Source organism: Oryctolagus cuniculus, chromosome 17 (genome assembly GCF_051225735.1).
Source record: "Oryctolagus cuniculus isolate XC-2025 breed Fujian yellow rabbit chromosome 17, ASM5122573v1, whole genome shotgun sequence".
NCBI lineage: Eukaryota > Metazoa > Chordata > Mammalia > Lagomorpha > Leporidae > Oryctolagus > Oryctolagus cuniculus.
This window is the reverse complement of record NC_142883.1, coordinates 34605518-34629971: the sequence shown is the minus strand read 5'-3', so window position 1 is coordinate 34629971 and position 24454 is coordinate 34605518. Positions and strand designations below refer to the sequence as shown.

Sequence of the window (24454 nt, the reverse complement as noted above, 5' to 3'; positions counted from 1 at the left end):
GATCTGAGAGCTTACACAGGGCTGGCGCATAAGACACACTGGAATGGCTGCTACTGTTCACAGTGGTTAATAAAAACAAAACACAACAGATGCTGATGCTTTAAAAAGAGAACGAAAGAAAAGGAAAAGAAGGCATGAGAATTCAGACAGCCACGGAGTTTGGGGCCCTTTGAGAAGATCTTATTCCAGGGCTGGCACTGTGGTATAGCAGGTAAGGCTGCCACCTGCAGTGCTGGCATCCCATTTGGGTGCTGGTTTGAGTCCCAGCTGCTCTACTTCCAATCCAGTTCTCTTCTATGGCCTGGGAGTGCAGTGGAAGATGGCCCAAGTCCTTGGGCCCCTGCACTCACGTGGGAGACCCAGAAGAAGCTCCTGGCTTCAGATGGGCCCAGCTCCAGCTGTTGCAGCCATTTGGGGAGTAACCCAGAGGATGGAAGCCCTCTATCTCTCTGCCTCTGCCTCTCAAATAAATAAATCTAATTTAAAAAAAAAAAAAGAGAGAGAGAGAGAAGATCTCATTTCTTCTCGTTTACTTATTCATGTTGCATCAGGTGCCTCTGTGTAGCCAGGTTTGTGCTAGTGGAATAGATGGCCTGCCCTCTTCAACAGGACCCTTTAATCTGGTTTTCAGTATGATGGGGACACCTCTCCAAGCCTAGAGTTCCCTTTTCAAGGTGAGACAATGTGGTGGTCACATGGCGGTGCGGGGGGAGGGGGGGGGAGGCATGTGCCAATACTGATGTGGCTTCCTTAGTGGCCCCAAGGTAAGCACCTCTGGCTTACCCCACCCTGCTCAGCTCTTCTCCCTCAAATCTACACTCTGCATCCCCATCAGTGCTGCCTATTTGCAAAGCAGGTACAACCACATTGTCACTCTCACAGTCTTCAGAAAGGCAATACAGCACAGTGGCTGAGAAGACCTGGAAGTTGTCTCAAATCCCAGCTCTGACACTTACCTGCTGTTAGGCCTGGTGCAAATTATTTAACCTCTCTGAACTTCACTTTCCTCAAAAAAATAGGGATATCCTATTATCCATCTCCTGGGGCTCTCGTGAGGATTACCTAAGTTAACATACGCTCGGCATATGTGCCTGGCATGCTGTAACTAAGCAATAAACTGCAGGTGTGGTTACTGCTGACACCCCAGCAGCTTCAGATCCATCTTGTCCTCCACCTTAGACTTCATACCCCACTGACTGATCTGATATTGAAGAGTGTACCGGGTGTCAGGAACAATCTGAGGTGCTTAGAATTTGCAAGCGAGACCAGCCTTCGTCGTTCCTAACACACCACATGCGTTTTCAGAGTTTCAGCGACACCACTCTCCCAGTCGGACACAACCTCCCTACCTCTCACCACCATGCTAGCCTACACTCAGCTCAGAGGTAGGCATTTGGCCTAGTGGTCAGGATGCCAACTGGGATGTCCCTGTCCCACACTGGAGTATCTGGGTTCAACACTCACCCCTAGTAGCCAGTGTTGTGGCACAGCAGGTAAAGCTACCACCCGCAATGCTGACATCCCACATGGGCACTGGTTCAAGACCCAGCTGCTCCACTTCTGATCCAGCTTCCTAATGGCCTGGGAAAAGCAGCAGATGGTCCAAGTGCTTGGGCCCCTCCACCATGTGGCAGACCAGAAGGAAGCTCCTGGCTCTTAGCTTTGGCCTGGCCCAGCCCTGGCCACTGTGGCCATATGGGCTGTGAACTAGGAGATGGAAGATCAATCAATCTCTAACTTTGACCTTCAAATAAAAAAAGAATATGCATTTCTAGTCACTGACTCCAACTTCCTGCAAATGCAGATTTGGGAGACAGCAGTGATAGCTCAAGTAATTGGGTCCTCCAAGTGGGTGGCAGGAACCCTGACTGAGCACCTGGCTCCCAGCTTCAGCGTCAGCCATTGTAGACGTTTGGGGAGTGAACCAGTGGATAGTAGCACACACCCACCCTCACCTCATCTCCAACCATCTGTCAGTCTCTCTCTCCTCTCAAATAAATAATTTTTTTTTTTGACAGGCAGAGTTAGACAGTGAGAGAGAGAGAGACAGAGAGAAAGGTCTTCCTTCCGTTGGTTCATCCCCCAAATGGCTGCCAAGGCTGGTGCACTGCGCTGATCCAAAGCCAAAAGCCAGGTGCTTCCTCCTGGTCTCCCATGTGGGTGCAGGCACCCAAGCACTTGGGCCATCCTCCACTGCCTTCCCAGGCCACAGCAGAGAGCTGGACTGGAAGAGGGGCAACCGGGACAGAATCCGGCACCCCGACCGGGACTAGAACCTGGGGTGCCAGCACTGCAGGCGGAGGATTAACCTAGTGAGCCACGGCGCTGGCTCAAATAAGTAATTTTTAAAAGACTCAGCTGAAATGTACCCTCAGCATTAGACTCAGGGGCTCCTTCTCTGAGTTTCTATCTGGCTTAACCCTAGTAAAACTAACATCATCCTGTTTTGCCTCTGGGACCTCTATCAGGGTAAGCTCCAACAGCAGGGACCCCTGAACTCAGCAGCACAAGGCACATGGGAAAGGCTAGACCCCAATATTGAACTGAACCCTCCTTGCTTCTCACTGATCTGCCTACTAGACTTACCCACCTACCAGACGAACAGGTCCACACACAACCAGGACCCTTCCCCCCTCCCTCCAAAGGGAGGAAGAGGCAGAGTTACTCTGGGACCTCATACCCCACCTAACCAAAATTCTCCCTCACAACTTCCACTCAGATCCCACGCTGAGACACCAGGATAACCACAATTCTTCTGGACCACAGCTGATGTTTAAAATCCTGGCTGTGAATCTCAGACCAGCTACTGGCATCCACGCCTACTCTCTACACTTCTGAGTCTAGGTTGGTTTTTTTCTGGGGGGGGAGGGGGGGCACTGCGGGGAGATGGCACTGTGGACCCAGTTGCTCCACATCTGACCCAGCTCTCTGCTTGTGACTTGGGAAAGCAGCAGAAGATGGCCCAAGTCCTTGTGGGAGACCCAGAAGCAGCTCCTAGCTCCAGATCAGTGCAGCTCCGGCTGTTGCGGCCATCTGGGGAGTGAACCAGAGGAAGGAAGATCGTTCTCTCTGTCTCTACCTCCCTGTGTAACTCTGTCCTTCAAATAAATAATTTAAAAAATCCATTTAGACCTTAAATTTCAGAGATGTGAACTATGAGGTGCAAACCGGCAAAAGGACTTAGTTAAAACATTGTAAGCCATACCTTTTGTTTTGCAAGCCAAGGCCCCTTTCTACTCCTGCACATTCTAGAAGTATACAAACTCCTTAGCAGCCCGTACTATCTCAACCCCAGGCAAAGTCTCCCTTCTCTCTGCTGTAGTGGGTGGGAAAGGGAACATGGTGCAGTGAAGTACAACGCCAGAAACTGGCTCCTGGCTTCAGATTGGCTCAACTCCGGCCATTGCAGCCATTTGGGGAAGTGAACTAGCAGATGGAAGCTCTCTCCTTCTCCCTCTAACTCTGCCTTTCAAATAAATAAGTCAATCTCTAGAAATACATAGAAATAAAGGGGGTAGCATTTGGTCTAGAGAGTAAGATGCCACGGAGGGGCAGTATCCTGTTTCAGACTGCCTGGGTTTGAATCCTGGCTCCAGCTCCCGATTCCAGCTTCCTGCCAATGGAGACCAAGGAGATGGGGGGAGCAGACTGGAGAGGCAGTGGTGACGGATCAAGCATTTGGGTCCCTGCCACTCACATGGGAGACCTGGATCTATAGCTCCCAGCTCCCAGCTCCAGGATTCAGCCTGGCCCCGCCCCAGCAATGCAGTGGCTTAGAGTGAACCTTCGGGTGGGGGAGTACACGCTATCTCTAGAAAGACACAGACTAATAAACCAATTAGAAAGCCTGAAAGGGACTTCACACTACCTGTGAGGACAGTAGGGTAGGAGCCACGAGGAGTGAGGGAAGCACTGGCTGGTGGCAATCAGTGGTGTGGCAGAGCAGGGAGCCAGGAAAGACATTTTTTTTTTCTTTTAAAGGTTGATTTATTTATTTTAAAGGCAGTTACAGAGAGGCAGAGTGAGGGAGGGAGGGAGGGAGGGAAGAAAGGAAGGGAAGAGAGAGAGAGAAAGAGAGAGAGATATCTTCCATCCACTGGTTCACTTCCCAAATGGCTTCAACAGCTGGAGCTTCGCCAATCCAAAGCCAGGAGTTTCTTCCAGGTCTCACATGCGGATGCAGGGGCCCAAGCACTGGGACCATCTTCTGCGCTTTCCCAGGCCATAGCAGAGAGCTGGATTGGAAGCGGAACAGCCAGGACTCGAACCCGTGCCCACATGGGATGCCGGTACTGCAGGCTGAAGCTTTACCCACTACGCCACAGTGCTGGGCCCCCAGGAGAGCCATTTCTGAGACTGGGAGCCAGAGAGATGGGATGGCTGTGGAAGGCCTTTATTCCAGAGGAATTGCCGTCCTTCCCCTAGTGGTCACCTCACTAGGATCCTGAACCCAGACCAGGAGGCACCCAGAGCCCCAGGTACAGAAACATGGGCAACAGTGTGGTCCAGAGGCCAAGGGACTGGGATTCCATCTGGGTTCTTCTTCTCATCAGCTGCAGCCCCGCTGGGCAAACTGCCTGAAAGGAGATTACAACCGTGCCTACCTTCCAGAAGGGACACAAGAACCAGATGAGATCACCCAAGATAAGAGCACTGCGCCTGGCACACAGTGAGGGATCAATAACCTTCATTAGTCACAGTCCTTGCCAGGAAGGCAGAGGAAAAGGCAGAAACTGTTCCTATTCACAAGACCAAAAGGAACGGTGCTCCCGTCCCCCAGGTTGACCCACGGCGGTTAGGAGGTTAGGGCCCAAACTAATCCACTTAAAGGCGCACTGTGGCTTAAGCAGGCTTTGGGTTTAGCTGGGGACCTGATATTACCACCGTCATTCCAAAGGACAGGCCACTCCATCACTTGGAGCACCGCGAAAGTGACCTCGGCGGTCTGGGCCAACTCTGCTAATCTCTAGATGGGGTCGCGGTCGCAAACTGCTCTGAAAATCCCGTTAAAACTGCCACAGAGTGAGAGTGCACGACACATAGGGAAACCCAGGTCGTCAGCCTACAGACAGATGCCTCTTTCACCATCGTGGACCCAGGGGTGCTTCAACTCCATCTGATAATAAAATCCAGCCTGCAGATTCAAGAAGTCACTCTGCCCCATAAACAAAACCTTGCATGTTTCTCAACCCAGGGGTTCGGCTGTCAGCTGTTAATCCCCATGCCCTCTAGGATTCCCTTGGCCCTCCAAGTCCTGACTCTGTGTTGCAATGGTGTCTGCTGGCCCAGTCCTGCCCTGGAGCAAAGCACCTGCCTATCAACTTTTATTTCCTTAAGGCCTCAATTTCTGTGAGGTCCCAGCACACCAGCTTACAGAGTCCAGAGTTGGCTGCTGGCCAGCACCTCCACGAAGTCGGTGGCACAGTGTCTGCGCGAGGCCCCTGGTTCAGCACTTTACCTGGGAGGAAGCAGCTCCCCTCCAATACTCTGAAGCTGACATGCTTTTTACTACATGTTAGAAGGATGGGCCGGCGTTGTGGCTCAATAGGCTAATCCTCCGCCTTGTGGCGCCGGCACACCGGGTTCGAGTCCTGGTCGGGGTGCCGGATTCTGTCCCGGTTGCCCCCCTTCCAGGCCAGCTCTCTGCTGTGGCCCGGGAAGGCAGTGGAGGATGGCCCAAGTGCTTGGGCCCTGCACCCCATGGGAGACCAGGATAAGCACCTGGCTCCTGGCTTCTGATCAGTGCAGTGCGCCGGCCGCAGCGCGCCAGCTGCGGCGGCCATTGGAGGGTGAACCAATGGCAAAGGAAGACCTTTCTCTCTGTCTCTCTCTCTCACTGTCCACTCTGCCTGTCAAAAAAAAAAAAAAAAAAAAAAAAAAAAAGAAAAAGAAAGAAAAAAGGATGTCAGTCACTGTTACTAGCTGGCTATGAAGTCAACATTCAGTTCATTTCTTTTAAAAAAGAAATTAAAAATTTCTTTTTACTTGAAAGGCAGTTACAGACAGAAAGTCCTTCCATGCACAAGGTTAACTCCAAATGCCCACAATGGCCAGTACTGGACCAGACTGAAGCCAGCAGCCTAGAACTCTATCCTGGTCTCCCACATGGATGGCAGGGGCCAAAACACTTGGTACATCTTCTAAACTTGATCTCAGCCAAAAGGACAAAAAGAAACTGGGATATCTGCTGCTTTCTCAGGTTCATTGGCAGGGAGCTAGATTAGAAGTGGGGCAGCCAGGACTCGAACTGGTGTTCATATGGGATGCCAGTGCCACAGGTGTAGTAGGTTTAACTTACTGTGCCACAAAAATGCTGGCACCCTAAAATTTCAATCAAAAATAATGTGAAGAACCCAAACTAAAATGAAGGTAAGTTACCAAGGACACTTGGCTATAGCTCATCAAAGGTGCCCTTCTTTCTTTTCTTATAGACTCCCCCTTCAGAGGCTGGCGCTGTGGTACAGTGGGTAAAGCCGCCACCTGCAGTGCCAGCATCCCAGATGGGCACTGGTTCAAATCCCACTGCTCCACTTCTGATCCAGCTCTCTGCTGTGGCCTGGGAAAGCAGTAGAAGATGGCTCAAGTCCTTGGGCCCCTGTACTTGAGTGGGAGACTCGGAGGAAGCTCCTGGCTTCAGATCAGCTCAGCTCCGGCCACTGCAGCCATTTGAAAGTGAACCAGCAGATGAAAGACCTTTCTCTGTCTCTCTAACTCTACCTCTTAAATAAATAAATAAATCTTTAACAACAACAAAATTATGGTTCAACTGCAAGAGTGAGTCCTCTAGTACCCAGGATGAAAATACTCATCTCATAAAACCTATAAGGTTTATGTTTCCTATAAAACAAAAACATCTTGGTTGGTCAACACACAGATTTTTTTTTTTTTTTTTTTTTTTTTTTGGACAGGCAGAGTGGACAGTGAGAGAGAGAGACAGAGAGAAAGGTCTTCCTTTGCCGTTGGTTCACCCCACAGTGGCTGCTGCAGCTGGCACGCTGTTGGCCGGCGCACCGCGCTGATCCGATGGCAAGAGCCAGGTGCTTATCCTGGTCTCCCATGGGGTGCAGGGTCCAAGGACTTGGGCCATCCTCCACTGCACTCCCTGGCCACAGCAGAGAGCTGGCCTGGAAGAGGGGCAACCAGGACAGACTCCGGTGCCCCGACCGGGACTAGAACCTGGTGTGCCGGCACCACAAGGCGGAGGATTAGCCTAGTGAGCCGCGGCGCCGGCCTAACACACAGATTTTCTAACAGAAAAAAGTTTCCCAAGGGTGGCCAGCCACCCAGGGAGCAAGATTCTCAGCACACCCCAGGACTTCCCACCATTGTAACCATCTTGAAGCTTATCTCTTTGTGCTCCATGAAGACAGCCAAAGAAACACCAAAGTGGGCCAGTGCCTCGGCTCACTAGGCTAATCCTCTGCCTGTGGCGCCGGCACACCAGTTTCTGGTCCCGGTTGGGACGCCAGATTCTGTCCCAGTCACTCCTCTTCCTATCCAGCTCTCTGCTGTGGCCCGGGAGAGCAGTGGAGGATGGCCCAAGTCCCTGGGCCTTGCACCCGCATGGGAGACCAGGAGAAGCACCTGGCTCCTGGCTTTGGATTGGCACGTTGCGCCGGCCGCGGCGGCCATTGGAGGCTGAACCAATGGTAAAGGAAGACCTTTCTCTCTGTCTCTCTCTCACTGTCTACTCTGCCTATCAAAAAAAAAAAAAAAAAAAAAAAAGAAAGAAAGAAAGAAAGAAAGAAAGAAAGAAAGAAAAGAAAGAAAAGAAAAAGAAAAGAAACACCAAAGTGCCACCCTACAGGAGATCAAAACCAGGGCAGGTCAAGAACACGGACTTCTGATGGTCTGGTGGGACCCAAGATCCTCTAGAGAGGAATGGACCAGCGACACGGCCTCCTGGCCATGCTTTGTGAATATCATTGGTCACAACCCGGACTCTGAGTAACAAAACGGGCAGCTTCCAACATGCCAAGTCGAAATGCTGTTGAATGCTAGCACTGTTTGACCTGGGTGCTAGTCTTTGGCCATTTTCCCCCTAAGACTCCCCCTGATGGGCCATAGCGTACTTCTGTGGGGTTCCCCCTACCTCTCCAACTCAGCCACAGTGTCCCCGGCTGTGCTCCTCCCGGGAGTGCTCCCACCACACACCTCTGCCTGTTCCCCTGGGCACCCTCATCCACATGCCCTCAAGCCTTCCCAGACCACACCTTCTGCTCCTGAGCCCTCAACCTCCTTCTAAAGGACAGCCCCCGTCCTCCCAGGAAGGCGCTTCAGGCTACACACATCCAAAGTCAACACCCTCTTGTCCCTTGCTCTTGGCTCCCAGCACTTCCACCCCAATTCCATTTCTTCTTGAGTGCCCAGCTGCCCAAACAGGAGATGCCTTCTACTCTCTCCTTCAGCAGCACTGCTTGTCCCCTGGACACCTGGCTCTGCTTCTGCAGTCCACCCTCCTGCCGCCATCCCCGCAGCCACCAGCAGCAGCACAGTGTAAAACCACCCTCTCCTACTAATGGGTCTCGCCAACTCAGCTCTTGCCTCTCCAGCCCATTCTAGAATTCTATTTATACAACACAATCTGATCACAACTCTCATGTTTCAAAACCTCCGGTGGTTTCCTAGCAGCCTATAGGATATCGCCCAACCCCTCAGGTAGCACTGAAAAGCCCAAGCCCGCCTTGCCTTATACTGGCATCACTTCCTCACCCAACTCCAAACCCCTGTTTGCCCATCAGACCAAGCTCAGTCACCAGGTACCTCGTGCCTTTTCTCAAGTTGCTTCAGCTACCTGCAATGCCATAACTGATCTTCTCTGCCCAGTAAGATTCCTGCTCAGCCCTTTAACAGTTCAAGAACTGAAGTGGAGAGCCATTTCTGAGACTGGCAGCCAGAGAGTTGGGTTGGCACACAAAGAACTTCACTTTTCTCTAGAAGGGCATTTTCTCATGCTGCTCCTGAATCTATCTCCCCACCTACCTGGGAACTCTCTGCAGCCAAAGGTCCAGCCTCACCACCACCACCAAGCGCCAGTGGTTTCTCTAGAACTCCCAGTGTGTCTGACACAGCCACGATTCTTGGTGAATGTAAACTGCATAAAACGAGGAGCGACCGTCGGTCAAAGCATGCTGCTGTCGAAGTTGCCTCACTCTGCCACTACCCAGCACATTTAGAATGTCTAATTATGGGCACTGCATGGGACTCACACATCATCAACGCTCCACAAAGTTAAAAAGCCAGCAATCTCCTGTGATGCCAACTTGCCTAGGCTGGCACATGGGATCAGGAACTCAGCCCCGTGGAGCCTCAGCTCACATGAGCCTCACCACACACACAAGTTGGATGGTTTTAAAACTGGCTGCTGTCTGGCAGGAGCAACATCTGCTCCGTGTGCTTCCCAAGCGACCTCCCCAGGCTGGCAGGGACCCCTGAGACCCCACAGAAACCGCCAGCCAACTCCCAAACTAGGAGTCTGCTCCCAGGGTTCTCCCCACCCCACCCCAGGGGCAGTCGGCTGAGCTGCTGCTCCAGGCAACAGGAGGGATAGAGAAACAAAGTGTCAGACTTGGTCCAGGCCAGGAAGCACAAGAACCTTCCCTGCATCTCCAGCACACTCAAGAGGCAGGATCTGCCCTCTCCTCCAGCCCTCCACTCCACTCCTTTCTCTTGTACTTGGTCCTGCTCAGAGAAGACATTTCCCAGGCAGGAATCCGATCCGTTCCCCAGCCCCCAGGCAGGGCTGTACTTGAACCATAAAATAAAAAAATAGCCATTTTGAAGATCAAGGGGGAAAAAAGGTCTTGGAAAGTAGGGTAAGCGACATGGGGTCTCTTCAAAAGTTCCTTCACCAGGGAGCCCTCCAGCACCCACCACGACTGGCCCCCGATGTGACACGCATAGCACTCATCACAGCTGGACGATTACTTGATTGTCATCAGCGTTGCCCACACTCAGTATCTGCTGAATGCATATGGACTTCAGGCACCACCGTGTGACCTTGATTTCTCTTTAAGTGCTAGTTCCCCAGGGCACAAAAGGGGCCCCAATTAGCTGCGAATCATCCATTCCGAATCTGCCAATACCACTCTGTTGTTCAGCTGTCAGCATGCCTTTGGCTTTCTCACTTTAATCTCCCAATTCAAATAAATCCAGAACTCTAGACCTTGACATCTGTGGCTGGGCTCCCTGCCTTTCTACAACTGGAATTTGGAAATTCAACTTTTTAAAACTCAAGAGAAGAGGCATTTATCAGCAGCCCTAAGATGGGTGTGTGTTGTTCTGAGAATTATTAAACCATCATCTAGTAGTGCCACTTGCCGAAGGTGATGGGGGAGGGGAGGTCCCTTCTCGGTATGGGAAGGGAAGGCAGGTTTTAGTAAGAACTAAAGCCCCTCTTCCTCTCGGGCCCGGCAGACCAAGGGCAAATGCACACGTTGCCACTGCAGCTTCTCGTATAACCGAAGGAGCCCCACGAAGCCAGTTGTTTATGGGTCAGTCTTCCCACCAGATGGTGAGCTTCCTCGGCCAGAGACCAAATCTGGTTGCTCCTTGCTCATACTTAGCCCACAGCTGGCACCAAGGACACACAGAAAGCTCCGCGAACATTGGCTGAAGGCAGGTAGGAAGTGGGAAAAGGGGAAAAGGCCATAGAGCAACCGCCAGTAAGACTCAGGATTCTACAATTTGCTGACTGCCTGTCATGGGCCCGTGAGGGGCCCAGCTCTTGAGATGCAGTATCTCCATCCTCACAACAACCAGCGCAGCAGGCACGATGATGATGAGTTCAAGAGTGACAATTTTCCCAAGGTCACCCAGTTAGAAAGGACCAGAACCAGGATTCAAGTCCACACCCCCCACCTCCCAAAGGGATCCTTCCTACTCAGACAAGCAAGAAAGGGGTCTGAGGAGGGGCATCCTGGGTCCCAAAGCCCTCCAGGGCTTCAAGCCAAACAGGAGCGTCTAAACCAACTAATTATAACACAGAACAACATCAGATCCTCTTTAAACACTGGTAGACTCTCAGTGTCAGCCCAGGGCTTCCATATGAAACTGCAGAAATGTGAGAAAGCAGATGAGGGAAGGGACTGATCTGACCCAGACGGTGGGACAACAGATGAAGCCCAAGGAAAAGCTGGTTTCCTGCTCTTCTTAATGGGGGGTGATTAGCTGGCCAGCAGCAAAGTGCAGGGATAACTGTTTCCCTCAAATCCTAACAGAAACAAATTAACAGTCTCCTGAGCAACACAAACCAACTGAAAACCCAGGCTCATTTCCGTTTACACAACACACGTGGTAATACCATTAATACCGCAAACATGGAGACAGAACTCCTTCTGCCTTATGGTCCATTTGGCAGTGGGTCAATCTGGGGAGGGACCCCTCCCAGACAAAGACCCAAGAGGTCAGAGAAGAGACAAGGCAGTGCACACAATGGATGACACAGAAGACAACAGGCAAGAAGACAGAGCAGGGGGAAGAGGGCTGAAGAGCAAGGACACCTGGGGCTTCTGCCAGGCGCCCAGCCCACCCCTCGCTGGGTTTCCAGCCCTCCACTCCATGTGACAGCTGCCTAGGTAACACCTGGCAAGTGGCTTGGAGGGGTAGGGATGCAACTGTTTGCTTGTTTTTATTACAGTTCCCCCAACCTGAAAATTCTGATTTGGCAGGCCTGTGGGGTAGCCAAGGACTTCTTCAGGCAGCCAGGTCTGAGAAGCCCTAGGGGCAGTGTTGCTTTCGAGGGTCCCTCTGATCCAGGTCAGTGAGCCACTGCTCGACAGCCTCCAGATGGCTGTGGCTGGGAGGCACAGTCCACACCGGCAGAGCTGCTCTCCCTGGCAGCAATGGCAGCCCAAGCAGCACCCCGGTGTTCTCCCTCCTGCGTTTCAGGTGCCTTCTGAGTAGTCCCCACACAGGCATGCTCACAGCCAAGCCTCTGTGCACACTGCTCCTCCAGAGTGCTTCTGGATGTCTAAATCCTTTCATTCCCCCCAACTTCGTCTCCAGAAAGCCCACCCTTCTTGCCACAGCTCTGTCATGACTCTCAACTCTCTCTCTCCTTTGTTTCTGGCTACTGACACACATGCCTTGAGCACTCTGGTTAAGAGTTTATGCTCTTAGGGGCAGGGTCCACATCTTAACTCATCTTTAACACCCAAAGGCCTTATCATCTGTTCGGCGATTATTGCCCAGGAAAATAAAACAAAGCCAAGGTTAAACCTCAGCTCCTGGCCAGAGGCTCTTCTTCTCTAGCTCAAAATAGGAATGAAAATACCCCTGACTGGCAGCGTATGTCCTAAGCCTGCGCTCCCCTGCTCCAAGTACAGTACCCGCAAACAGAACTCCTTGAGAAAACAAATCACCAGGAAGGTCAAGATTTCCTACAATTGGGCCGGCGCCGCGGCTCACTAGGCTAATCCTCCGCCTTGCGGCCGGCACACCAGGTTCTAGTCCCGGTCGCCCATCTACCAGTCCAGCTCTCTGCTGTGGCCAGGGAGTGCAGTGGAGGATGGCCCAAGTGCTTGGGCCCTGCACCCCATGGGAGACCAGTATAAGTACCTTGCTCCTGGCTTAGGATCAGCGCGGTGCGCCGGCCCCAGCACACTGGCCGCGGCAGCCATTGGAGGGTAAACCAACAGCAAAGGAAGACCTTTCTCTCTCTGTCCACTCTGCCTGTCCAAAAAAAAAAAAAAAAAAAAAAGATTTCCTACAATAACATTTCTTATCAGGTAGAACAAAACCAAGCCACTACAATTACCCAGCCCCCATACACCCCAGAAGACCCTGTCTGAGCTTCAGGGATACCATCTACCACCCACAGGCCAAGCCTTCCTTTCCCAGCAGGAAGCAGGCCAGGGAACTCCAAACACTCAAGACCAACTTCATTCTGAGCTGGCAATTGAGTTTCAGATCTCAACACCACTAAGTTTGGATCTAGCACTTTCTCAAGAACCTGTGGGGAGGAACAGCTGCCCAGGAGATAGGGGAGCAGCCAGGCAACAGGAATGAGGTTCCAGCATTGCACCTCACTGCCATGCTCCTTTTCCCACTGCACAAAGAAGGGAGATTTCTCCTGGGGTTGAGATATTATGGGCTCCTTAGGAGTTTGTATCCTTCCAGAATGTGCAGGAGTAGAAAGAGGCCTTGGCCTGAAAAATAAAAAGGTATGGCTTACAGTGTCTTAACTAAGTCCTTTTTGCCGGTTTGTGCCTCAGAGTTCACATCTCTGCAATTTAAAATCTAAATGGATTTTTTTAAAAATAGATTTGATGGCCGGCGCCGCGGCTCACTAGGCTAATCCTCCGCCTAGCGGCGCCGGCACACCGGGTTCTAGTCCCGGTCGGGGCGCCGGATTCTGTCCCGGTTGCCCCTCTTCCAGGCCAGCCCTCTGCTGTGGCCCGGGAGTGCAGTGGAGGATGGCCCAGGTGCTTGGGCCCTGCACCCCATGGGAGACCAGGAAAAGCACCTGGCTCCTGGCTCCTGCCATCGGATCAGCGCGGTGCGCCGGCCGCATCGCGCCGGCCGCGGCGGCCATTGGAGGGTGAACCAACGGCAAAGGAAGACCTTTCTCTCTGTCTCTCTCACTGTCCACTCTGCCTGTCAAAAAATAAAAAAATAAATAAATAAAAATAAAAATAAAATAAAAATAGATTTGAAAGACAAAGGTAGAGAGAGGTGGAGGGTGAGAGAGAGAGAGAGAGAGAGAGAAAGAGAGGTCTTCCATCTGCTGGGTCACTCCCTAAATGGCTGCAAGAGCCGGAGGTGAGCTGATCTGAAGCCAGGAGCTTCTTCCAGGTCTCCCACATGGATGCAGGGGCCCAAGGATGTGGGCCATCTTCTGCTGCCTTCCCAGGCACATTGGCAGGGAGCTGGACTGGAAGTGGAGCAGCCAGGACTTGAACCAGCACCCAAATGGGATGCCAATGGGGTTTTAACCTGCTGCGCCACAGAGCCAGCCCGAAGATCTAAATAGATTCTAAGAGCCAATTCAGCAACCAGCACCACAGCTCACTAGGCTAATCCTCTGCCTGCGGCACCAGCACACCGGGTTCTAGTCCCAGTTGGGGCGCCGGATTCTGTCCCGGTTGCTCCTCTTCCAGGCCAGCTCTCTGCTGTGGCCCGGGAGTGTAGTGGAGGATGGCCCAAGTGCTTGGCCCTGCACCCGCGTGGGAGACCAGGAGGAAGCAACTGGCTTCGGATCGGCGTGGCACACTGGCCATAGCAGCCATTTGGGGGGTGAACCAACAGAAAAAGGAAGACCTTTCTCTCTGTCTCTCTAACTCTGCCTGTCAAAAAAAAAAAAAAAAAAAAGAGCCAATCCAGCATCTAATTAATACAAATTCAGAAGTCATCTAATTAACAGAAAATTAAAGAGGTCGGCATTCTGGCATAGCAGGTAAAGCCACTGCCTGCAGTGTCAGCATCCCATATGGGCACCAGTTCATATCACAGCTGTTCTACTTCTGATCCTGCTCCCTGCTAATGACCTGGGAAAAGCAGCGGAAGATGGCCCAAAGTGCTTGGGGCCCTACTACCTGTGTGGGAGATGCAGATGAAGCTCCTAGCTCCTGGCTTCAGCCTGACCCAGCTCTGGCCGTTGCAGCCAATTGGGGAGTGAACCATTGAATGGAAGGCCTCCCTCTCTCTCTCTCTCTCTCTCTCTCTCTCTCTCTCTCTCTCTCTCTCTCTCTCTCTTCCAACTCTGCCTTTCAAATAAATAAATAAGCCATTAGAGAAAACAAAGAATTACAAGGTTAATACTGGAAAAATTAGGTTGCAGGGCCCTACACGGTTACTGAAATCAACCCACAGATTTGGCTCTGTACTTCCTGGCAGCCAAAGCAAAAAGAGAAATATGAGCAGTTATAAATTTCCAATTGTCCACAAAGAAAAAGCATACCAATTCCTCGGGAGAGCCAAAGCTTTTCCTGGCACCAGGTTCTGAAAGAATTTCTCCCAGGAGCTTCTTAAAGGGAACACCAAGTGAGGTTGCAGCTGAAGTCTTCTACAATATAAACCCTTAGAAGAATTTTGGTAACAAGTTATATAAAGATATTTCTGACAGCGTCCTGCCATGAAAGCAAAGGGCAGACGCTGACGTTTTCATCTCAGTAAAAACAACTCAGCAGGCACTGAGATATGGCCAGCTGGCCCAGTTTAATCAAGGATAAACCAGGAATGGTCAGAGGACAGGTACCCAACATGTCCCCCCAAAACTGCCTGCAACTATTACTCCTGCGAGTGGGTGTTTAAGAGTTGGGCGGCAATCAGTTTGTGATTAGACAATTTTGATTCCATCCCAGTTCTCCTACATGTACGTAGCATTTTTGGTCTTCAGGGACTTGACATTTGGTAGCCTTTCCCTCCTCTCACTGCCCACTCCCGAATCAATGGCTTGAGAACAGATTCCTGCCAGCCAGAAAGCAGGGAAATCCAACCATGACCGAGAGTGCCCAACCCTGAGTGCTTCCCATGTGCCTGACTGTGTGCCTGCTTTCCCTTGCATTCTCTCATTTAATCCTCCCATAAATCCTGTGTGATAGGAACTATTATTAGGCCCCTTTTACAAATAAGGAGCCAAGATTTAGAGAATTTTCATAGATTGTCCAAGGTCACAGAGCTAATTATCCAGGTCTTTCTTATTCCAAAGCTCAGGCTCTTAGCTCTACTTACAGCCTCCTGCTATTAATGAACCGTGATTACTGATAGAAAGGCCAATGTTTGTCAGGAGGCCTAGAATAAGGTTAGTGGGGGAAGCAAGGGCTGTTTATTAACAGCAGCAGCTTTAGGAGCCTTTGGCAACCAATAAATGAAGGGGGAAAAAACGATGAAAAATATTGCAAAAAGCAGAACTTGCCAAAAGACAGTTAATTCCAGAAGAACAGGAGTACTATCTTATCCCAGGAAGTGGAGGAAATTCTCTCCCTCTTCCTCTCTTAAAAATAACACTATTTCCTACTGAAAGATTCTGAACATTGGTTTTCTTGCTCATTCAGTCAACAGGCATTTACTCAGTGCCTACCAGTGAGCAAGTCAGAAGAGCTCTCAAGCTTCCATTCTACAAAGTAGACAATGTATTTCCACATAGTATTACAGTGCTTAGGACGAGGTTAAGGCGATTAAGAGAGGGTGAGGGGCAGGGAGGAGGAGGACTGTTCTAGATACCTGATGAGGGAAAGACTCCGAGATCCAAGTCAGAGAAGCAGAGCAAGTCATGCAAAAACCTGGAGAAAGGGCATCGTGGAAAAGGAAGTGCCGGGAGAAAAGCCCTGGGACCAAGCAAGCATGGCATGCTTTGGAAACTTCAGGGAAGCCTTTGTGGCTGGATCAGACTGAAGCCGGTGGATCAGGTGGGGACTGGTAGGAGATGAGGTGGGAGCAGCTAGAACCAGGGGGACAGGCCATGCAATACCTACTGGGCTGGATTATATGCAGCAAGGCAATGGGAGGCCACTGGCCAACTGCAAAGGAGGACAAGCTCTTCTGACTTCCTTTCAAAACTCCCAAAGCCATACCCACAGTTCCCAGAGAAATTCAGGCAGGTGCAACCCTTCAGAAACGCACCATGTGTCACCTTTTGCTAAGGATAACATTCACTGAGAACTATCAACTCTAACAAATTACCTTGAGCCTGATTGTAGGCCCAGGTTGGTTTTCCATCATTGTAAGTGAAATTTCAAAATGACACTTCTTCCTTTTCTAGAGCTTCATACATAACCCTAATGCCAAGGTTAACCAAACAGCTGCGGTTTGGTTGACAGAGCCTAAAGAAATGCTGAGATAATTTACGAAAGGAACTGATCCTGACCCTCTAGTTGAGCCTCACCTGAGCATCTCCTCCCTCTGCTTTTCCCATCCCAAGATATCCTATCCCTCGCCATCCTTTGGTTGCCTTCTTTCCACAGCCTCTAAACAAACTGTGCCGAAGGTGAGCTGCTTGGTCAAACTGAACACAATTAAAGTTAATTTAAACAATCTCGTAGTTAGGTTTCCATATAAGGTACACCTTTGGCATGAAGACCTAGAGTTTAATTTGAATTTGGATAATTTAGAGGCCTTCTTGAAGCTAATTGCGGCTTTGATTAATTCAAAGACATTTCTCCTACCAACATGTTTGGACACAGTAATTAAGAGGGGGAACCTAACGTGTGGCTGCATCAGGTGTGTGCTATGTTTGTGCTTGAAGGCAGAGGTAGCAGCATCAGAAACCGGATGACTAATGAGACCCATCTGTACACCGGAGCCGGGACCTCACACGGCAATAGGCAGAGGTGTGGGAACTTGGGTCTCTCATTAACAACTGTTGGTAGAGGAGACCCTGACTCCCCTACCATCCAAATGAAAATACAATCACCAATCTGCCTTTCCCCTGGGCTCTAGTCAGCAACACTACCCAGACATTCAACAAAAACCAACCTTTTTCTTCTATTGGCCAACTGCTAATCCCCCAGGCACAATGACTGTGTCACTGCCTCAAACCCATTAAAATCAAGACAATGAAAAGTCACATAATCTGTGAACAGTGCAACCACTCATCAGCACTACTCACATCCAGCCTGCAGCCCCACCCCCCGCCCTAGCCCTGTACCTAGAAACTTCTAGTGCCACAGAACAGTGAACAGCAGCCCTCCAGCGGGCTGGGGGAGGAGGAGGGGCAGTCTCTTATCACCAATTACTTCACATGGCAGCTGGAAACAAACACCACTGTGCCCAGGGAGTGTGATTAGCTGCTGAGCGATTTAGGGATTGCATACCTGACTCTGCACTTCACAGCCATGCTAATACTTTTCAATGTTCATTGTCCCCAGCTCCCACCAGGGTCTGGGTTTCTTAACAACCACCTGCATAGCAATTTCATGGGCCACTGATTAAAAATGCAGATTCCTGTACTCCACGGAAAACCAGCACCTCCAGAATAGCCAGACAAGCCATATTTTTAAAAGTCTCTGTGCAAAATTTAGCTGGAGGACCTCTGCCCTGAAGCAGTGTTTCTCAAACACATGACCTATTTGGTCAGGAAATCAAATTCATGGGTCATGACCAGTTGATTTTTAATGAAATAGAAAAAGTAACTTTTAATACAGCACACTTCAGGTGGGAAGGGTAATTACCGTCTCCCAGAACGTATCCCAGTTGTAAGCCTTTTTACAGGGCTGTGACGTGCACTCCCAACTGTGGATTCCACTCAAAGTGGGAAAGAAAGAAAATCGTCTTCTTGTGCATGGTGTTTACTTTCCATTTTCCACCCCCAGGTCCAAGCACCAGAGATACCAAAACAAAGATGCAAGAAATCCTGTCATCGAACTGATAAGGCAAAGCCCAGCTGAGGAAAGAGATGGGCCCCAGGCCCACACTCCACTCCTGCCTGACAGACTACCACGGAGCTGGGCCAGGGCTGGGGCTCAGGGGAGGGCCTGAGCCTGCTCCTGGGGCAAGACCTGGTCGGCACTCACACCAGGGCTCAAGAGTAGCATGGCCAGGTAAAGGCTGAATCCACTCTCACTGGGTCACAGGCTCTGTGACCCTGGAGGCCACGTCCCACCGCACAGCAGTGAGGTGGTTCACTTCTCAACTTAACTCCCACGGCTCCCGGCACCTGTGATGTCCAGTGAGGTCCAGAGAAGCCACCGGCTACCTCTCGGGCCCAGTGCTCCGGGGTGCACAGCCCCATCTCGCCTATCGAGCAAGGGAAGAAGGGTCAGGCGACCGAGATGGGTACAGCTGTCCGCTTGGCACTCAACCTCGCCAAAGGTGAAGACACCCTCCTAACAGCTTCCCCAGGTTCCAAGGAGGCCCCAAAGCAAAAACGCCAGCCAAGCTCAGAAGCAGCTCCTGTGCGGTTCACCGTCCGGGACTGAGGGAGAGGCAGCCACACACCCAGCAAAGAAACAGCCAACAGGCACCCTCTCGCTCCGTTTTAAAGTCTTTAAGCCAACAGCGAAATCAGAGGTTGCATCCCTTAAGCAATAAGTCCCAAAGAACAGGTGTTCCCCACCCCCGCCCCCGAGATGGGAGAAAAGTCCACCACCCCAGGTCAGTGGCCAAAGAGGGTGGACTCGAGGCAGCAGAAGGTCAGGGCTGCCCCTCAGCGCCAGCGCCCGGGGCGTCCTCGATAGAGAGGCCCCTGCGTTCGGGCGGGCAGGAGGGACTCGCGCCCACCCCTTTGGCAAGGGCGCTGAGGCGGCGCCGGGAGCGGCCAGACAGGAACTCGGCCGCGGTTACCTCGGCGGGTCTGGCGGGGCGCTCCCAGGAGTTTCGAGCGCGCCCAGTGCCCGTAGGCGGGACCCAGGGGCCCTAGGGTCTCGGGGGGAACGCTGCGAACCCAGGGACAGAAACGGCCGAAGCACCCGCCCTGGCCCTTCGGACCCCGGTCCCACTGGGGTGAGCTGCGGAGAGGCGACTACCCCGGTGCCCACTCCGCTCGCGGACTTCCCGGGGCCCGAGTTAGGGGCCCGCGCCTCCGGGACGTCCTGCGCCGCAGCCGAGGCCCGGCAGTGTTTGTAAACAAACCGGTCACGTGGCCGCCGCTCGCTCCCCGCCCCCACGGGGACCCCACGCGGGCCTCGCCCTCGCCACGCAGGGCGCCGCGCCCCCCGGAGGAGCCGGGCCCGAGGCGGCCCGGGCCGGTGTCCCGAACGCGCGCCCCACGCCCCCGCGCGCCCGCCCCACCGCCCGCGCCGTGAGCCCGGCTGGCTCACCTGGCAGCAGGCGGCCCCGTCCGGCCGGCCCCCGGCTCGGCTTCGCTGGAGTGCGCGGCGGCGGAGCTCGGCCCGGCTAGAGCCCGGGCTGCCGGCGCGCCCTTAAAGCCACAGTCTCCGCCACTGCCGCGGCCGCCACTCCGCATCCCTCCGGGTCCGGGCCGGGGGCTGCCCCGTGACGGACGCGCCCCCGCGCCTATCCCCTCGGCTCAGCACATAGCAACACGCCGCGGGTTGGCCCGGCACGGCCGCAGCCCATTCGCGCGGAGCCAATCAGCGAAGGACGGAACTCCGCCCCTGTCTGCCCGCCTCCCGCCCCCACCCCTCCGCCGTGGCCCGACTCGGGTGCGGGGAGTGGGGTGAGCGCCGGCCGGGTCTCCCCGTAGGGACCACCGGCCTGACGGCCAGTGAGGGAGGGGGACGAGAGTGGGTGGGCCGGGGAGGAGGCTGCTTATGTGGGTCTGGGGTCCGTCCCCAGGTCCAGCCTGGGATTCCCAGAACCTGGGGACGGCGGGGTGGGCGTGTGTGGCGCTTCTATTTGCAGGGGCAAGAGGGTCCTTCCTCCCCCCTGCACCTGAAGCCGTCCCCAGCGCAGTTTCCGTTCAGCAGTGGCCCTCCGGCCCCGGGGCAGTTGAATGTAGCAAGATCACTCCAGCTGCACCGGCCCAGCTCTGCCCTGCGCAGAAGCAAGCCACCCGCTCCCTCCCTCCACCTCCTCTTGGTGATTTCGTTGAACGTGGGAAGGGAGCCTTCGGGAACCCAGAAAGCCCCCCTGTTGCTGCCTGTTTTTCGAGGGAGCTTAGGGCAGGAACTCGCATTCCGGGACGGGTAGGGTGGTGCGCTTCAGGGAAGAGGAGGTTAGAAAATAAGCTCATGGCAGTCAGGAAATCCAGGGAGGCACCAGGTGGGTGGAGTGGGGCAGAGTCTCCCGGCAGGAAAACAGGTCAGTTTGATAAAGCGCGAGGGCCATGGTCAGGGGTAAGGGGGGGAGAGTGGAGCCAGCCTATTCACTCAGCGGCTGGGGCTCTGCCAGCCCTCGAAGCAACCACAGGTTCGGGGGTGAGGCGCTCCAGGAGGTGCAGCTGCCTCCTCCCATGTGATTTGCCAGCCTAAACTCAGAATGGCACCTGGGTATAGATTTGCAGGTGACTCAAGACCTCACCCTCAACTCCACTCAGCCGTCTGGAGTAGATATTTGGCTAGCCAAGTTACAGTCCGTTAGGACACAATGCGTGTCTGCCTGTGAATCCAGTTCCATTGCCACTAAAAACAACAAAACGCCTTCTCTCTATTGGCCTCTGACAGGTAGCATAAACAGGGGCACTGTTTTATGGTTCCCAGTGGACCAGCTGGGAGAGTCCCAAACAGGAGGGGTAGGAAATGCTTTCAGGTAAGAATCACAAGCAAGAAAGTTTTGAAGTTTAATCCTTAATCTAAGAAGATGAGATGGATTCTTTAGATTACCAAGAGTTTACTATCAAGCCCTCTGATCTGCCTCCTGGGCAAGTTTCCTTGTCTCTAGTCCTTGGTCTCTACGGTTGAAAGTCAGGAGGGTTTTCCTTGTCTCTAGTCCTTGGTCTCCACGGTTGAAAGTCAGGAGGGTTGAAATAAGGTGTTCTGTGAAATCCCTTCCAGCTCTGAAATTCCAAGCGGAGCCAGAAAGCCAAGCTTGTTACAACCTTTCTGCAGCATCCTGGGAGGGATGGTCTGTGTTACCAGACCGCCACTCCCTGACAGTAGATGCAGCTCTAAGTTTAACACCCTAGGATACTGGTATGTTATGTAACAACATTGCCGGCTACTGTTTCTGTTTAAATAAAAGATGGTGTCAGCTGAAGAGCACAGGCCGGATGCAGTGGCTCCCAGGGAGCTTGGAGGACCTCTGCAGGCCGGCTGTGCGGGTGCAGGGGACTGGAAGAGGCCACCAGCGTGGAGGGGCCGTAGACCATAGAACCAGCTAGGCAGCCAGTGCAGAATGGGTTCTTAAGCCTGAGTGTGGCCACCTCACAGTCAAAAGGAGCAGGTAGTGTGACTTGGTAAGGAAAAAGGAAGAAGCGAGTTCCTCCCTGAACTCAAGTGCCTTTGGCTGCCCCTCCGTGCTTATGTTCCCTCAGTGCCTGTTGTGTGCAGAATTTCCTGCTCGACTTGGATGACAGTATTCCCAAGAATCTGCCGAGAAGAGGGGAGTCGAGGCCAGTGAAGAGTTTGTGAGAATAGACAGATATTTATCCTGGAATCCAAAAAAGAGATGAAGACATGTGGATAGAGACATCAACAAATCTGTTCAGGGTCAGACAAGGCTCTTAAAAAAACTTGGCAGTAAAAGTTTTGGGAGGTCCCTGGCTTCTGTGAGGAGCCAAGTTCATTCATTCCCAAAGCCTGTCTTCTGTCTCGGATCCTGCATTCCCACTGCTGACGCCCAGGTGCTACCCCTCCTGTGAACAAGGTCACTTTTGTGTGCTCACCTGACTCACCCTCTCATAGCCTTTGAAGTGGTTAACTCGTCTTCCTTTCTCTTACCCCACGCCAAGCCATCAGCAAGTCCCATCAGCTTTACTTTGAAAATACCTATTTGCTCTGAAACAAAAAGTCGGAAAAAAAATTGTGCTGAGAATATATCTTTGTCTGCTGCTACCACCTCACTCTGAGCCAGCGACATCTCTTGCCCACAGGAAGCAGCGCCCCAGCTGATCTCCCTGCTGCCCACCTCCATTCTCTCCACAGCAGCTCCGAGGGCTGGCAGGTTGTGACACAGGTTTCTTGCGGTGGTCCACAGGCCTGACTCACCGAGGCTGACACTCTCCCTCTCTCCTCTTCCTCTCTCCCATCAGGGGGTCTATCTTTCTGTTTCTCAGAAACCAGGCCTAGTCCTGCTGTGGGATGTTTGTACACTCACCCCTTGGTACCCACCAGGAGTTAGTTCCAGGACCTCTCCCAACCACCTTCCCCCTGCATATCAAATGCTGCCGCTATTCAAGTCCCTTATAGGAAATGGCATAGTATTTGCATACAACCTGTGCACACTGTTCCATTTGCTTCATTTTTAACAGTTATTTATTCATTTGAAAGTCAGATTGAGAGAAAAAGATTGTCCATCCACTGGTTCACTCCCCAAATACCTGCAACAGACAGAACTTGACAGAACAGGTATAAGTGGAAAGCTCAGAACTCCACCCGGGGCTACAAGGTGGGTGGCAGGAACCAAGGTACATGAGCCATCATCTGCTGCCTCCCAGGCACATTACCAGGAAGTTGAATCAGAAGCAGAGGCAGAACCTGATCCTAGGCACTCCAGTATGGGATGCAGGCATCCCAAGCAGTCACTTAGCTTGCTGCACCACAGTGGCCCTCTCATATGCTTTCAATCATCTCTAGATTATTTATAATACCTAACATGATTGTAAATGCTATATAAATAGTTGTTATACTATATTGTTTAGGAAATCATGGCAAGGGAGAAGTCTGTGTTGAATACAGATGCAATATTTTTTTCAGATATTTCAGTGCAAGGTTGATTGAATCTGAGGACGCAGAATCCATGGTGACAGAGAACCAAGTGTATTGGCTGATCCCTCCACAGGGAACACCTTGCCCCAGAAGGCAGCTTCCTTGCCATGTGATTCTGAGGTCCAATGCCATTTCTATAGATGGCTCCCTGACCTCTCCTCCAAGGTATTTTTAGAAATTAATTTATTTATTGGAAAGGCAGGGGGAGAGAGAAAGATCCATCTGCCATTCACTGGTTCACTCCCCAAATGGCCAAAATATCCAGGGTTGGGCCATGCTGAAGCCAGGAGCCAGGAGCTTCATCCTGGTCTCCTCCATGGATGGCAGGGGCCTCAGGACTCAAGCCATCTTCTGCTGCTTTTCCAGGGTCATTTGCAGGGAGCTTGATTGGAATTAGAGCAGCCTGGACTCAAACCATATGGGATGACAGGGTACTGTTTATTATACCTTCTTCCAATTTATTTTCTTTATAAGATACATTATTCTTGGGGCCAGCGCTGTGGCACAGCAGGCTGAAGCCCTGGCCTGAAGCGCCAGCATCCCATATGGGCACTGGTTCGAGACCCGGCTGCTACACTTCTGATCAAGCTCTCTGCTATGGCCTGGGAAAGCAGTAGAAGATGGCCCAAGTCCTTGGGCCCCTGCACCCATGTGGGAGATCTGGAGGAACTCCGGGCTCCTAGCTTTGGATCGGCGCAGCTCCGGCCATTGTGGCCAATTGGGGAGTGGACCATCGGATGGAAGACCTCTCTCTCTCTGCCTCTCTTTCTCTCTCTGTGTAGCTCTGACTTTCAAATAAATAAATAAATCTTTAAAGAGAGAGAGAGAGAGATTATTCTTTGGAATTGCCCTTTCTTTATAATTTGATTGTTTTCTGTTCCATCCAGCTCTAAAGTGTAAAATCCTTGAAAGCCCCAGGGATCTGTACTGTCTTGCTTCCTATTATATCCACCACTACCCCACCACACCCGCAGACAAGAATAGTGCCTGGCACTCAAACCAACGCTCCCACTGCCTCACACCTTTGTCCCTGCAGTTCTCCTCTGTGCCCTGACCTCTCCCTGTGTGTTTTCCTTTTCTGGTCCCTTCTCAAAGCCATTTGCTGATGACTCAGCCACAGATAGCTCAGATGTCACTTCTCAGGAGGAGCTGCTCCCAACCTCCCTAGCAAAGCTCTCTCTCTCTGCTCGGACCCTGCCTGGTACTCTATTCATAGCTCCCTTACATCATAGCTCCCTTACATTAGCACA

At 52.2% G+C, this 24454-nt stretch overlaps 1 protein-coding gene across 4 annotated transcripts in view; it reads right to left on the bottom strand.

Moving 5' to 3' along the window:
* YPEL2 (yippee like 2) overlaps positions 1–19910 on the bottom strand; it is a 65410-nt gene extending 45500 nt beyond the window's left edge. Inside the window, exons 1-2 of one of the 4 annotated variants that reach the window (XM_089317307.1) lie at positions 19698–19833; positions 14900–15018 (exon numbers count right to left, since the gene is read on the bottom strand). Coding sequence is in view for 1 of the 4 variants with exons in the window: in XM_089317305.1 (XP_089173431.1) it covers positions 19698–19843 (146 nt within the window). In the remaining 3 variants the exon portion in view is untranslated. Of the gene's footprint in view, positions 1–14899; positions 15019–19697 lie in introns of all 4 variants that reach the window. The other 3 variants (XM_089317305.1, XM_051824814.3, XM_089317306.1) reach the window with 3 other exon arrangements.
* Positions 19911–24454: the final 4544 nt, after the last annotated feature.